General features: G+C 38.6%; 2 protein-coding genes across 2 annotated transcripts in view; both read left to right on the top strand.

Moving 5' to 3' along the window:
* bcr (BCR activator of RhoGEF and GTPase) overlaps nt 1-7628 on the top strand; it is a 94876-nt gene extending 87248 nt beyond the window's left edge. The window contains exons 17-23 of the mRNA XM_085413730.1: nt 8-67; nt 263-372; nt 690-829; nt 1194-1328; nt 1432-1537; nt 3653-3815; nt 3945-7628. Coding sequence (XP_085269856.1) covers nt 8-67; nt 263-372; nt 690-829; nt 1194-1328; nt 1432-1537; nt 3653-3815; nt 3945-4034 — 804 coding nt within the window. The 3' untranslated portion in view covers nt 4035-7628. The remainder of the gene's footprint in view (nt 1-7; nt 68-262; nt 373-689; nt 830-1193; nt 1329-1431; nt 1538-3652; nt 3816-3944) is intronic.
* Nucleotides 7629-10016: 2388 nt separating this feature from the next.
* Nucleotides 10017-15788, top strand: part of LOC146665921 (adenosine receptor A2b-like) — a 15289-nt gene continuing 9517 nt past the window's right edge. The window contains exon 1 of the mRNA XM_085413729.1: nt 10017-10262. The gene's annotated coding sequence lies outside the window, so the exon portion shown is untranslated. The remainder of the gene's footprint in view (nt 10263-15788) is intronic.

Here is a 15788-nt window from a genome sequence, read left to right as displayed (position 1 = left end):
AACTCAGCTTGATCCTCAGACTCTCCAAGGCAAAGACTGGCAGAGAACAGTTATTCCCATGAATGGGGTGAGTGGATCACACAAAATAAAGATATCAAAACTTAAACAAGATTTTCCTCCTGTATTACACTCACTAGCAGCTCTAATGTAGCTTTACATTTAGATCATAGTAGTATGCATTAATGAGAAATGGGAAGCAGGTCGATTCAGATTGTGTAATGGTTTGATTTGTTTTTTAACTTTGAGTTCTGTTTCTCATCAGATTGAGATTAAACTGTCCATGAAGTTCACCAGCAGAGAGTTTAGCCTGAAGAGGATGCCCTCGGAGAAACCCATGGGTGTGTTTGGAGTTAAGATCTCCACAGTGACCAAGTGAGTAAATAAATGAAGAGTGACTATTTGCCCACCAGCACTGTGAAATGTCCAGGTCATTACTATTTGTGTTCTCCTCTGACATTTTAGGGCTAGGACAGTTGCTCACAGTAATTTTTCTGTAATCAGAATAATCACATCTGTATTATTCCCTGTGTCAGGTTACTCAGTCTTATCCCAAACTGTGGTAGACTGTCATGTTTTAGAGAATAGGCCAGTGAATGGCTGAAGTCAGTTGGCGTAGCATACTGTATATACAGTTGTAACAAATGTTATTTCAGACCCTCCTTTTTGATTCCTTTTTTGTTTTCATCCAGACGAGAGCGCTCCAAGGTGCCCTACATTGTCCGGCAGTGCCTAGAGGAGATTGAAAGGAGGGGCATGGAGGAGGTGGGCATCTACAGAGTGTCAGGAGTGGCCACCGACATTCAGGCCTTGAAGACTGCCTTTGACACCAGTAAGTATCTCTGCCATCCGTATACCTGATGACTTCTTTTGTTTTGGGGGTTTTATTTTTGCATATTTGTCAATCTTACATGTTTCATTTTTAAATGATCATTTATTAAGGGACAAAAGCCATCCGAACCAACTTGGCCCTATATAAAGACATCATGAAGAAGACATCAAGAGGTTAATGATTTGAAATCATTAACCAGACTAACAGGGGAATCAATTTATGTATTAACGAATAATTGGGTATCCTACTTTGCACTTTTAATTCGACGCTAACAGTTAGGAGGCACGGCAGTTTGTTCTGAGGTGTTTCCTAGCGTTATGATTGGCAAACATCCAGTTTCAGGCTGCTCTCGTCTCTCCTGCAGATAACAAAGATGTGTCAGTGATGATGAGTGAGATGGATGTCAATGCCATCGCTGGGACCTTGAAGCTGTACTTCAGAGAGCTGCCGGAACCGCTCTTTACCGATGAGCTCTATCCCAATTTTGCAGGCGGCATCAGTAAGATACTGACTTTGAGGTTTTCCCACACATAAGCAGTTTGAACTGCTTTATTTACAAGAAATGTATAAGCAGCTGTATCTTTCCCTTCCCTCCTCTGCAGCCCTGTCTGATAGTGTTGCCAAAGAGAGCTGCATGCTGAACTTGCTGCTGTCACTGCCCGAACCCAACCTGGTCACATTCCTTTTCCTTTTGGATCACTTAAAGAGGTATAAACAACTAAACACAAAAATAAATGCACAGAAAGTAGACATGACCGCACACCAATGTGCACAGAAAGAAAGACAAACCAAATTCAAGAACGTAAATTTTTATAGTTGATGCATTAGGTGGTGATCACTCACGAGTGTGTTTTCAGATGGATTTTCTTTACATTTGTCTCCAAAACATCTAAATGTTAATATTGTTTTAAACTTGAGACAGTTTATTGTGTTATGTGAACATCATTATGGTGCAGTGTTCACCTCAGTGATTTTCTGTATTGATGTAGCTTTTATACTATTAGGTATAAATCACTTGCAACTGCAAACAGCCTGACTGTGCACTGAATAGAACTGGAGATTTATTACTTTTACTTTTAATGTCTTTATAGAGTCAAAGCTTTTTCAGTATTGGTTGACAATGTTATTGTTTTGTTATCATAAATCGTTTAGCCCCAAAAATTGGCCGTTACTACGATATCCAAGAGAATGTTTTCGGATAGTTTCATGCCTGTTTGCATATTTAGAACCACAACATGTTCTTGTAATTAAGGTAAAACAGAGACATCCTCACACTGCAGAGGCCATATTTAGCAGACGTCGCTCCACAGCCAACTTAAATGATAAACAGAATATCAGGATTGTTGGGCAGACTCATAATCTTTTTATCGGTATTAATTATTGGGTCTCTCTTGTAAATGAGACATTAAGTCTCAGTGGGACTACCTGTATAAATAAAGGTTAAGGAAATAAAATATGTAAAAAATGACAAGGAATGTCAGAGGTGGAGGAGCTTGTGATTATTATTTGGATGGAGTGTCTGTGGACAGTTATCCCGTTTTATCCTATAAACTCTTCTGCCGCACTTACTGTAGCATCTCCAACTTGCTCATATTTGCGCTCAGAGCAGTCCATCTCCATCCCTGCACATTAACATCGCTCTTGTTCTGCATCTTTATTACTAATCTACTCAACTCTTCCTCTCCTCCTCTACTCAACAACAAAATAAACTATCACAGCTATGCAGATGACACACAAATATATATCACAATGTCACCAGGAGACCGAGGCCCTGTACAGGCTCTTGGTAAATGCATTGAGGAAATCAATGACTGGTTGTGCCACAATTTTCTCCAGCTAAACAAAAACAAAACTGAGGTAATAGTCTTTGGCGCCAAAGAAAAACGATTACAGGTCACCAGAGAACTTCAATCTATACATCTAAAAACCACAAACCAGGCGAGAAATTTGGGTGTAGTGATGGATGCAGACCTAAACTTAGAAAAACACATTAAGACAATAACAAAGTCAGCTTACTATCACCTCAAGAATATATCAAGGATAAAAGATCTGATGTCTCAACAGGACCTGGAAAAACTAGTCCATGCGTTCATCTTTAGTAGGCTTGACTACTGTAACAGCATCTTTACAGGTCTACCTAAAAAATCAGTCAGACAACTACAGCTCATTCAGAACTCTGCTGCTCGAGTCCTCACTAAGACCAAAAAAGTGGACCACATCAGTCCAGCTCTGAGGTCCTTACACTGGCTGCCTGTCCGTCAGAGGATAGACTTTAAAGTTCTGATGCTGGCCTATAAAGCTCTGAATGGTTTAGGACCAAAATACATCAATGACCTCCTGACCCAGTATGAACCATCCAGATCCCTCAGGTCATCTGGATCCGGTCTTTTATCAGTTCCCAGAGTCAGAACCAGACACGGAGAAGCTGCATTCAGCTTTTATGCTCCTTATATCTGGAACAAACTCCCAGAAAGCCTCAGATCAGCTGAAACACTCAGTTTATTTAAATCCAGGTTGAAGACTCACCTGTTCTCAGCTGCATTTGAATAAAGCACCAAATCCACACTTTAAGCTTAAATTTCAAAACTTACATTTAACTACTGATTTTATCTACTGTTCTGATTTTATCTGTTTTGATTTTATATACTGTTGTTTGTTTGTTTGTTTGTTAATTAGTTAGTTAGTTTATTTGCTTGTTTTATTCAATTTTAAATCATGCTTTTTATTTGTTCTTGTTTCTAATGTCTCTGTAAAGCACTTTGAATCACCTTGTTGTTGAATTGTGCTATACAAATAAACTTGCCTTGCCTTGCCTTGCCTCAGGGTGGCAGAGAAGGAGAGTATCAACAAGATGTCTCTTCATAATTTGGCAACGGTGTTTGGGCCGACCTTACTAAGGCCCGCTGAGAAGGACAGCAAGATCCCCGCTAACCCAACACAGCCCATCAGCATGGGGGACAGCTGGTCCCTGGAAGTGATGGCACAGGTAAGCCACACAGTTTATCTTCAATCTCTGCCCTCTGCCATTTTGTGTTTGTATTTTCTGTAAAGGTGCTTGGCTCATTACGATACTTATATTTTTAATTTGCTCATTTTTTAAACTTTCTCAATACAGGTCCAGGTGTTGCTGTATTTCCTCCAGCTGGAGACGATTCCCACCCCAGACAGTAAACGACAGAGCATCCTGTTCTCCACTGAAGTATAGAGCTAACGCTGACTCTGACCACCGCTGCGTGAACAAAGAGACGGACACTGGCTCAGAGCGAGCCTCCTGTCGTGTGTTTTTTATTTGACTGACTGCACTCCGCTCAGCTTTTGCAGCTGGGAAGGATTTGTCTCCGGTGATGCCTGTTGTGCTTGAACACAAGAGGGCGCCACTGGGCCTCTTAAGTACAGAGTATGTGAGGTCTTTGCCATTCCTATCTGTCATTACCTGATAATTAGTATGATTCCATGTACCTCCAGTGTAATGCATCCACCACCTGGTTTTTGTTGGTCTCAGTGGTGAACCTTTGCAGCTTTTACACAGTTGTGGTTCATAATTCGAGAAGTTCGAATGAACAAAATCGCACAGAACGAGTCAGGATTGTTGATTTTTCTGGAATTGTTTCTCCAACAAATCAGAATCTCCACGAACTTTTGGGCATTGTTCTCTGTACGTCTTTATTTTAACCAATCGCAGGAAAAAATGTTGCAAAATGTGTTTCTCCATCTCAAACGTTGCTTCATGTCCAGTTGAGGAAAATCCTAAGTATGTTTTACATAATCTCAGCGCATTCTTTCAAACAAGTGCAGACATTTGATGGAACTGAAAGTCAGCGTGTGGCTGTCGCCGTCGTGCTGGCTTTTTCTTTTTTTCTGTATCACAGGAAGCCAACACCTGTATGTTAAAGTGTTTACAACGTAAACAAACCCGGTTGGAGTGAAACGCTACGGCTTGGTGAAGTGAACCCAGTGATTTGTAATACACTGCAGTCTGACTGCCTGCCGTTTGTCCGACCACAAAAGCAAGTTTCCTCTATTTGTGTTGTGTCTCAAAGTAACCTTCAGCTTAAATGCACAGGAAGCAATATATTTTCTAACATAGGAGTTGTCTGTGTTCATATCTTTGCTGACGAAATGTCCTTCGCATTGTAACATAGGACGTCTTGCCAAATCAATATGTTTTTTTGGGGGGTTTTTGTTAGGAAAAAGTAAGCGGTTGTATTTACAGATAAAGTACATGTACATAATCTTAAAGTTGTATTTTTCTTTTTGGTTAACAGTATAATCATTGTTGCTGTTACTGTAATTTATTTTGGGGTCGTCGGGGAGAAATTGGTTTGTTTGTTTTTTTCTATGTGAACTTAGGTTTCTGTTTAAGAAAGTAGTAGGTTTTAGCCTTGACTTCAAGTCTTGCAGTAATTAAGCAAGATTTAGCCTTGTTCTAATAGAAACTGCTCAGCTGTTCTATCAGTTCTTCATTTCGATATTGTTATTATTATTAATATTATGAAGGTAACACACACTTTGTAGTTCATACTGTATGTTGCTGTGGAAAAGACTGAAGTTCTATGACTGCAAGCTGGTCCTTATCAGCACAACTCCCATCCAGAGATTGCCTGTCTAGTGTAGACATTATGCAATGTCATGATACATCTCATACACACATGGCGTTGTCTCCTTTTGTAACCATTTAATCTGTAGCTGCAGAAGTGCACTAATGCAATGTTAGAACTACTGTATTACCATTGAAGTGACCTGAGCACTCTGCGTTTATGTCCAGCGAACAGCGCATCTTTTGTCTTAAATGAAGGAATATTAATTTACTTGCGCACACATGGCAAAATGTCCTCCTAATTATTTGTCCACAACTCACTGGCCAAGTTAGAGACAAGCTCTTAAAATGTTTTTTTTTTTTTTTTTTTTTGCAGTATGATTGATTTAACATGCAGGCATGTTTTGTTCATTTTATTTCTGTGCGCTCCTGCTATTGCTGTGTTGTATCCATGATGTGGGATGTAGTTCATGGGGATCTTTATCCTTTCTTTGTTCTTTTTTTTTCCTAAAGATTTTTATATCACTACTGCTTATACTGCTTACTTTTTATAGCCAATTCAAGGCTAGTTATCATGACTGGCTGTAAAACCAATGAATGCGTTAAATGGATCTGATAAGGGTTCACGTGTGCTTGTGGCCACGATGAAGATGGAGTGGAAAAGCGCACATGAGTAAATTATGATGGAAAACACAGTTGCATTCGGATACAGGTGAACCCTCTAAACGTCGCATTTGCTCTTGCTTTGCCCTTGCAGCATCTCAAAGATATTTTTCTTGCCTGTACTCGTGTAGGTTGTGAGAGGCCGAATGCACCACCACCAGTCATTTATTCATTATTACACTTGTTACCTTTATAGCAAGTCCTAATTGCCTGCTCTACTCTACCCTATCGTGCCTCGACACTTACGCTTTTGTTTAGCGCCCGTGGGCCTCTGAATGTCAGTGATAGTGCTGACTGTGAAAACATTCGTTCTCCCGTTGCCTTTGCTGAGGACAGCCACACATCGTTCATCTCACTGACGACTAAGACAGGACCTTAAACTTAAGTGTGGTCTTAGCTCATACTCTCAGCTCCATGCCTATCCTACCTGCCACCTTCATTTGACTGTGATGCACATAATGTTAAAAGAGAAACTGTGTTAACATCTGTCTTTTTAGGGCAATGGATCAAAACATTTTCCCCAAGTCCATCTTTGTTATTTTCTTAAGTTTTATATCCTCTATTTTTATTTATTTATGCTTTTGCACAGCCTGGATCTATTTATTTAAGATGTTGCCATCTAAAGCTAAATTAATGTTCAAAAACTGTCTTCATCTGGTGTGCTTTCTTTGGGAAAATCTTACGTCTTAGAATTACAACTGTTTGTCTCTATTTGGCCCCGACTATGTAGAACTGCAGTGATTTTTCAACTCTCAGTTCCTGCATTGTCAGTTCATATTTAGTTATTTGTGTTGAACAACAGACTGGCCACTGTGATTGTCTAGCTAATAGGAAGTGCAGGTTCTTCTTAATTTAAAAGGTAGATTCTGTGAGTTCCTGGAACTCAGACTCCTCCTGCTTTTTCCATAGAGTTGTATAATGTGTATAATACTAGAGTATGCATAATCTGGTTTCTCTTTTATTTAATGTGGCGTCCGCTGATCGTTGGGGATTGAGACGGTACATCTCTAGTCTCTTTCAAAATCCAAACTATCAGTACAGTATGTGGTAGAGGAGAAAAGAGTCTTATATTAGTCTAAATCTGCATTGTTTTGGTCTGTTGATTGTCACCGTAACTGCATGTACCCTCCATAATACAGTTCCCTCCACAACCTCAGTCCCAACCGAGAAAAAAAAAAGGTTTAGTTTTTCTGTGGAGTACTCTGACCATATATTCTTCTATATGAAAGTTCCAAATCTCTTGCATTTACTGTACACGACACTGCTATTGCCACTTCTTCAACAACATGCTGCCATTAAATTAGGCTTTTCCAACCTTCAAAAAGTATTCTTTTGCGTTACTGAGCATATAACGATGTAAAGGTGAGGATGAGACTTGGTGACCAACAACACTTTTTTTATTCCTCAACTTTTAACTCTTGTTCCTGTTAAATATTCAATGTTCTGCTTGTAGAACTGTAAAAAGGAATAATGAAAAAAAGGAATACTGTATTCTGAGGGCAAACATGTTTGGAAGGCATTTGCGGCCTATGTTTGTACACAAAATGCTAAATAAAATCTCCTGTATCTAAACAAAATCACCCCCCTTTTTTTTGTGAAGTCTGTGGTATTATCCAGAAAACCTAGAGAGGCTAAACAGTGTTTAAAACATTAACTACATATGCATCGTAATGTTGCTGGGCATCATGTTTATCATTTGAGATAGTTTGTAAAAAAAAAAAAGGAAAGAAAAAAATGAATCTTTGGATGTTCAACATTTATAAAACTCAGTGTACAAAAACGCTAATGAAACATTTAGAAATTCCACAAAAATAACACGATAAACATTTTTCTAAATCATTTAAAACATTTATTTAATTTAAACGAGACGTTTGTATCTAATAAATCTGAAATGGATTGTTTTTTGGAGAAATACTCTCAGATTTTATTTTGATTCTAGAAACCCCAAAGTGTTGGGACACGGCGTTACCACAGTGTTGATTCATGTCACGTTTTGGCAACTCTGCACATTTTTGGGCAACTGAGGAAATCAATAAAAACGTCATTCCATTCTTGCGTAACATAAAAGTTTCAGCTGTTTTTGTATTTTTTTTTCTCAGAATGCATCAAATCTTTTCAATGGCTGACAGATTAGCACCTGGACTCTTTCTCTTCAGAGTCACTTTTTAAGAGCGCGCTGATAACAAGCCGGTTGGTCCCTCTCCTCCTGGGATCGTGGGATGATGGCTCTGACAGTTTTCCTGTTCTCCTCAGTTCATCTTAAATGAGCTCGGCCTACAGAAGCTGGTAGCTGAATCTTGTGTATAAATATTTTTTCCTTACATGGTGATGTGTTAACCATAGACTGTAGATAAAAAATGGACATGGCCACCATAACATCATCCACTGTTGTTAAACATTAGCAGTTTTAGTGACGCCATTTGTTTTTTTTAGGAACCATAAATAAAGTTTAGGAAGCTTTGTTTATACACAAAACTATTTTCTGGTTAATACTAAGTAAGCTATTTTTTGCTGCTCCTATATTTACAAGGGACCACCACAGCAGGTATCAGCACATTCGATATTGCAGACTTTTACACCGGATACCCTTCCTTATACAACCTCCAAATGTTTGTTTCCACCTGGGACAGAATCTTTGGCTAGCTAAGTGAATGTGTACACCACATGGAGCCAGTTACTAAATACTTGAATTTCACTATACAGAAACTAAAAAAGCTCAAGCTTCTTAAGACACAGCAAGCTGTAATATTAAATCAGATCACTCCATTATGTGCTCCTAAAAGCACTGTAGTGTAAAGGTTTCAGTCAGTGAGTCGAATTAGAGGACATGAGCACTAACAGACAGGTATTGGTTACAGTTCCCTTTGTTACCACATCTGACAATCAAAGCAGTCACTTCCCTAAGTTTAACCCTTATCAGTATCTCAAAGGTTACGTTATTAAGGGAAAACTATACCTATAAGATTGTATAGTTAACTTTTGTATTTTTAACATGACTCTGTGGGAAATGACTCGCTTTTGAAACCAGCCTCAAGTGATCATTAGAGGGACAGTTTTTGGCATCTTTGAGATTCCTGCATAGTTTAACTTGGATGCACCAACAAACTTTGTTTGTTGTTGTTTTATTTAAAGTTTTTCTGAACCCATACAGTGATTTCCATCTTTCTTCCTTTTTTAGTAGTGATGCAGTACGGATTTGAGCTTTTCCCATGTGTTTTTTTTTTTAATGTGCACCATATTTGATAAAGTCCTGAATAGCCTGTAAGAGCAGCTTTTTATTTTACTTCAAATGTAAAGTTAATGCATAATTTATTAGAAGCAGGAACCAGAACTAATATCTGACTCCCAAACCACTGATATAATAAACTCGTCACATGACTCAAAGGATGCCATAAAAACTGACATTTTGCATACAGCATTCTTTGGTTCTTTACATACCGCAGTTTGGTGTATGACAAATCATCACTCAGCACAGTATAGAGGAACTCCACCGCGCATAATCATTCAGGATATGCACAGTTTATAGTACTATTTGACGTGTAATGTACAAACACACTAATTCAGACTAAATAAATAAATTGGCGAGCTCAGAGGACACGTTATGGCTGTTTATTTATTGATATGGAAGTAGTAGTCGGTGTGTTATTTATTTTAATTGAGTTCTGCTCTTTAAATATCACTTTCTTTCTTCTATGATCGGTTATTTCCATTCCTCTAGGCCACTCACCCACACACAGTCGTGTTTCTAACATCAACAACACTGCGCCGACCTGAATTTATTTCCAAGCCTTTCCAACTCCAAACCTTACCTAAATATATCATTTTCTTGACTTTAACCAGAGTTCAGTCCACACTCGAAAAATTAGTGGCTCATAGCAACGGCTTTGGCTTTGCTCTCAAAAAGAAGGCGGGACCCAAAAGAGTATGACTAAACAGATTTATGTCCCCACAACTTAAGCAGTATAATCAGCCTGCCCTACACACTCGAGAAGCGAGGCGAGGCTGCGGGTGAGCGTTTTCCTGTTGCATCGAGTCGGTGCTCACCTTCAGACCTCTCCTGTCAAACATACGCACTGCCTCGTCTGCCGGTTTAAATTCTTCCCCCCTTTTTTTATCTTTTTTTTCAGCGCTTTTAATTTATTAAATTTGAATTTACTGCGGGAACAGTGATCATCTGAACACGTGGAGGAAAAAGGACGCCCCCCCCCCCCTCCCAATCGCTCTAAAAATAAGGTAAGAAATAACTAATAGCTTTCTTCCTATTCAGACATAATTAGTAAGTCGAAGTTGTAAGTTGACAGAGGAACAGGTGTCTCCCGGGTAAACGCCCACTCAAATAACATCGGTACGTCTGACACGCTTGGATTACTCCTTATTCTTCAACCAGTAAATCAAAGTGTCATTATTTTATATATTAAAGTTTTATTGCAATGGAGTGGGGACGTTTTACTGAAAATTGTTTTTTAACGCGGCTGAAGTTTGAAAAAGATGTAGTAATGTAGTAAACTTGTTATAATAAGATGAAGCAGTGCATTCACTGTACCTCAGTTCATGTAGTTAGTACGTATTTTTCCGTCACAGGGCAAATATTATATTACACCGTTTTGAAGCTTTTCGGTTGCCCTGCACCAGGGGCGGAGCGTGGGGGTGGCTTACGGGGCTTAAGCCCGGGTTGTTTTGTCAGAAGCCCGGGGTATTTTGGAGTGTAATTTTTTCATAGTTAGATGCCTGGCTGACAACTGTATAAAACAAAAAGTACACACAATATTCGAAGCACATAGTGCACACTGTGGGAATTTACGACTGTGCGTGAATCCCCCCCTGATATTGGTATGATCCAAGCTCAGGCACTAAGCGACTGAGCGAGGGGGCGGGGCAGCTGCTGCCCGTGAGTGCGCTGTTGGAGAGACGGAGCCAGCCATACTAAGGAGAGCTTAAGTTTGAGCAGGTACCAAAGCAAATCATTCGTACCGTACAAATAATGTAAATATGACGGTGCATCACGAAAGATTGATATGAAACTGATCACTTGACCAATATTATTTTACTTGCTCTTCAAGTGAATCAACAAATGGCGAAATGAAAAGCCGAACAAATGCTATTTTTTAGAGAGTCTTAGCTTACGTGTGTTTATTTCATATTTTCAGTTCTTACCCTCCCCGACTAATTCGGTTTCAGTTATGTACTGAAATATAAGAATGGACATGAGAGGCTTCTTTCAAAGAAAAAACTCAGGTAAATGTTATTTTATATATTATGCTTACTATGTTTTTCAGTATATTTCTATGCAAAACAAGAGGGATTTCAGTACACAGCAGGATATTCACATTTGTAACCAGATATTTACATACACTTTAGGGAGAAAACATAAAACATTTTTACTGTACAACATCAATTTAGAGTAAACTTTTGTTTTAGATAAATATTGAAATATATTTTGAATTAGTTAAATGTCAGAATAAAGAGAGACAGAGCTGTCTATTTTTTATCACTTTCATTAAATTTAGGAGTACATGTACACTAAGTTTGTTAATTAATAAGAAAACTCCAGACGATTCCATTCTGAGCTGAAGAAGCTTCTGATTGGTTAGTAGAGTCCATGTGAGTAAATTGGTGGCACAGCTGTGGATGCATATAAGGCAAAACACAGAGCCTGTTTCTTTGACATGGGAAAATCCAGAGATGTCAACCAAAACACCAGGAAAAGAATCGTGGAGCTCCATAAGTGTGGCTCAATTTGAATACAATTTGGTGCCATTTGCAATTAAAAAACACAGACAGTTTCTCTCTTTACTCTTAAAGTTAACAAATATGTTTTTATATTTATCAATCTAAAAAAATAAACATTTAGTCTGATTTGATGTTACAATTAAAAAAGTGTTTGTGTTTTGATCTGAAGAGTTTGTAAATATCTGGTTTCAACTGTATATTTGATGATTGTCAGCACAAAGAGGGAGAGAGAGGAGCAAAGAGGGAGAGAGAGGAGCAGAGATTGAGATGGAGAATGAGGACAGAACAGAGATGAACAAGAGCAGGTGAGACACACATGTTAGTCAAATGGTTGCTTACTAAAAGTATCACTGTATCATAGGTACTCATGTATCTCGTACCTAGTGTTTCTTTTTAGGTTTGCTATTTTTCAAATTCTATATTTATTAAGTTCTGCAGGCTTGTTTGCACAACAAGGCTAAATAATTATATAAACTTTTCTCAATCTAAATATTGTACTTTGGTAGAATTAAATAAATAAGTGTAGTGCAGGTCTATGATGATTTTTAGTGCTACTATCATCTAGTTCTGATTGTGGTTATGTCTTGGTTAAGTCCTCAGTAGTCCTGCTTTTGAACTGTTGTAGTCCTGTTTTAATTCTGGATCAGTTCTGGGTCTGGTTGAATTGGGGTTTAGTCCCTGTGTCTTGATACAGCCCCGACTTCGTTCTGTCTTGCTGCTCAATTAAAAAACTAGTTTAAGGTGTCCTGCATGTGTGATATATATATTTCCCTATATGAAGTCATTCTTTTTTGAACAAAACTCAAAACAGAGCCTATTAATCTTTCAGTCATTTCTACACCCCCCCCCCCCCCCCCCCCCCCCCTCAAAAAAAAAAAAAAATCCCACATGCATACTACCCTTTAGGGCTAAGCCCCGGGTGTTTCAAATGTCTGGCTCCTCCTCTGCCCTGCACATTGTTTACCTCTCCGTTGTCCTGTCTGTTCCTGCTGTCAGGAATTCCCAGTATGTTGTCAGATCAGTTCTTCCCTCATTCCTCATTCCCTCATACCCACAGTGCTGCCAGGAGTAACAAAACCAAATTTTCTTATATTTGTTTGACTTTTGGTGAACTTGCACATTGATTGGCAGGACTCTGGCAGATCCCCTCCAGCAGGATGTGTATTTTCTTATCACTTCCTCCAAGGCTGCTATGAGAATCTATATATATGTACAGCTATGACCATAATGGTAAAGTGAAGGGGAAGGTTAAAGCAATGTGCTGGAAAAGTATTAGGTAAACTCAGAATGTATATCTTATGTTATAGTCTCTAAACTAAAAGTCCAATTTAGTTTTCTCAATCAAACTCTGAAAGTTTTCCATGCTCATGCAGTCTCTTGCTTCAGTTTTGTAAAGCTGCTGGACCAAGCCTGGTTTTTAAACTCCTTTTGCTTCTAAGAAAGCTCCAGTAGGAGAATAAAAGAGGGAAAAGTCGGACTTTGGTCCAGTGTACTGCCAGGATTAATGCAAGTAGAGCTGCACATATGTGATCAGCAGAGTATGAAATGTGCATCTGAAACTGTATTTAAACATTCATGAATGTCTTTAGGGACAATAAACAGCTGTTATTTCACTTTATATGTTTTGCTGGCTGTGAGAGCACATCTACAGAGCATACAGCACAGATGCATATAGCAATAAAATATCTATTTATGATAATGCCTGGGGATTAACTGCAACACACAGGATATCGCTACTTAGTGTAAGTAGAGTATGGAAAATCCATCTATATTGAAATCAAATTCACAAAATATAGCTCAGCACTGAAAGGGAAAAATCTTATTTTCCATGCACGGCATTGCAGTTCTTTGATATTACTCAATACACTGCAATGAAATTAAGCTGAAACTTAAAATTGAAACTTTAAAAAACCTCTCACAAATATTACAATAATATCAACATTTTTCAGATTACTTTACGTTTAATACTGAAATTGAGTCACAGTCCTAAAAGGCATTAAGTATGAACAGAAGTATTTTATGTCTTACTGACGCAAGGAGATCAAAGCAGCTTATGAGGATGGATAGCTCATACCTTTTACACTTTTACACATGCAAAAAAAACCAAAAAAATAACATTTCGGTTGATGCCAATACTCCTACGTATATTTATTTTCTTAATTATTTTTTGTTTAGGGTGTTTTTGTTGTGGATTAGGTGGCTGTGACTCAGGAGGTGAAGGAGTTCATCATCTTTTTTGTAGGTCAGTGGTTTGATCCCTGACCCTTCTAGCATGCGTGTCAAAAAATCCTTTTCAATTTTCAATTCAATTCCATTTTATTTATAAAGCGCCAAAGCACAACAAGAGTCACCTCAAGGTGCTTTATATTGTAAGGCAGACCCTACAATAATACATACAGAGAAAAACCCAACAACCAAATGAGCCCCTATGACCAAGCACTTTGGCAACAGTGGGGAGGAAAAACCAGGCTCAGGGAAGGGCGGCCATCTGCCATGACCAGTTGTGGTGGGAGAAGGAAGGCAGGACAAAAGACATGCCTTGACAAGACCTTGACAAGACACTGAACCCCGAGTTGCCCCCAGTGCATCCACCAGACTGTGAATTTTACATTAAAAACTATCAAGCATTAAACAGGGTGCTTATAGGAATTTGTGTGAATAAGTCTTGTACTAAGAAACACTTCAAATCTTATCAAATCGTCAAATCTTATCTCGTATCTAGACCTCACACCTCTGCAGGAAGTTGGTTGTATCAAGTTTGCTTTCACTGTATTCAGTAACTTCCACTGTTCTCTCAGAATAGTTTTGGTATAATAAAGATGTAATCAATAAAAATGACCGAACATGTTTTATTATTAACCTAAAAAAAAGGCTTGGTAGGACCATGTCATGATCTGCTCACAGAAATTGAACATACCTCAAAAATATAATCTCAGGCAAAGGAACATGCTGGTTATCAGTGTATTGTAAGTCTACTATAGTTCTTTTTTTTCAGGAAAAATCTTGAAAGAAAGTCAGATTTAGTCATATCAATGTTTTGCTCAGGTAAACTAAGAAGGCGTCATTACCATGTTCCAACAGCAGTTACACCCTTGAGCTTCCAATCAGCCAGCCCACACTTAAGGGTAAAGGGAAAGTTTAGAATTTAATGCAGAGGGGGTGAGTACTAAGAAGCTGTTGCTGAGTCTCTGAAGAATATTCCTCAGTGTAATATTACTTTTAGTTTATTCTCACTGGAGGGATTTAAGAGAATACTATGAAACGACAACAACTTGAGATCATCTAAAATACAGGTGCCAAACATAAGGCTGGGACTGGCCTGGAAATGTGAAGGAGATTTGTGGATGTTTAAATGGGTTTTAATGAGTTTCACAGATTTTTCTGCTGATGAAAGCCTCCACCATGACAATTCATATTACATTACAAATACCAGCTCTTCAATGTATTTTGTCAGGTAACCATGAAACCAAGCATCAGAATGGGGAACAAATGTTATTTAATTGGCTTGCAATGTCACATGTAGTCAATGCCTTGTTGGTGTTAGAGATCAGAGAAGAATGGCAACACTGCTTTGGGTTGATAGGAAGGAAATAGTAACTCAGATAACCACCTCTTACACGACAAGGTATGCAGAAGAGCATCTCTGAACCTGTCAAACAGGAAACTGAGGCTACAGTTTGCACAGACTTGCCAAAATTGGAGAATAGAAGATTGGAAAACATTGCCTGGTCTGATAAGTCTAGATTTCTAATGCAACATTTGGATGGTAGTTTCAGAATTTTAGTGCAAACAGCATGGAAGCGTGGATCCTTCCTGCTTTTTATCAGGCTGCTAATAGTGGTCCACTGATATTTTCTTGGCACATGTTGGCCTCCTTAGTGGCAACTACACATCGTTAAATGCCATAGTTATCACAAACTGGCTTAAAGTAGGAGACAAGGAGGGAGTTCAACCAAGTAGTTTACTAGTTTACCCCCCCCCCCCCCCCCCAAAATAAAAAAACAAAACAAAAAAAACAAACAACAACAA

Source organism: Rhamphochromis longiceps, linkage group LG7 (assembly GCF_057381845.1).
Source record: "Rhamphochromis longiceps isolate RC_006_pf linkage group LG7, R_longiceps_female_GT1.1, whole genome shotgun sequence".
Lineage (NCBI taxonomy): Eukaryota > Metazoa > Chordata > Actinopteri > Cichliformes > Cichlidae > Rhamphochromis > Rhamphochromis longiceps.
The sequence above is the reverse complement of the archived record's forward strand: the minus strand, read 5'-3'. Positions and strand labels throughout refer to the sequence as shown.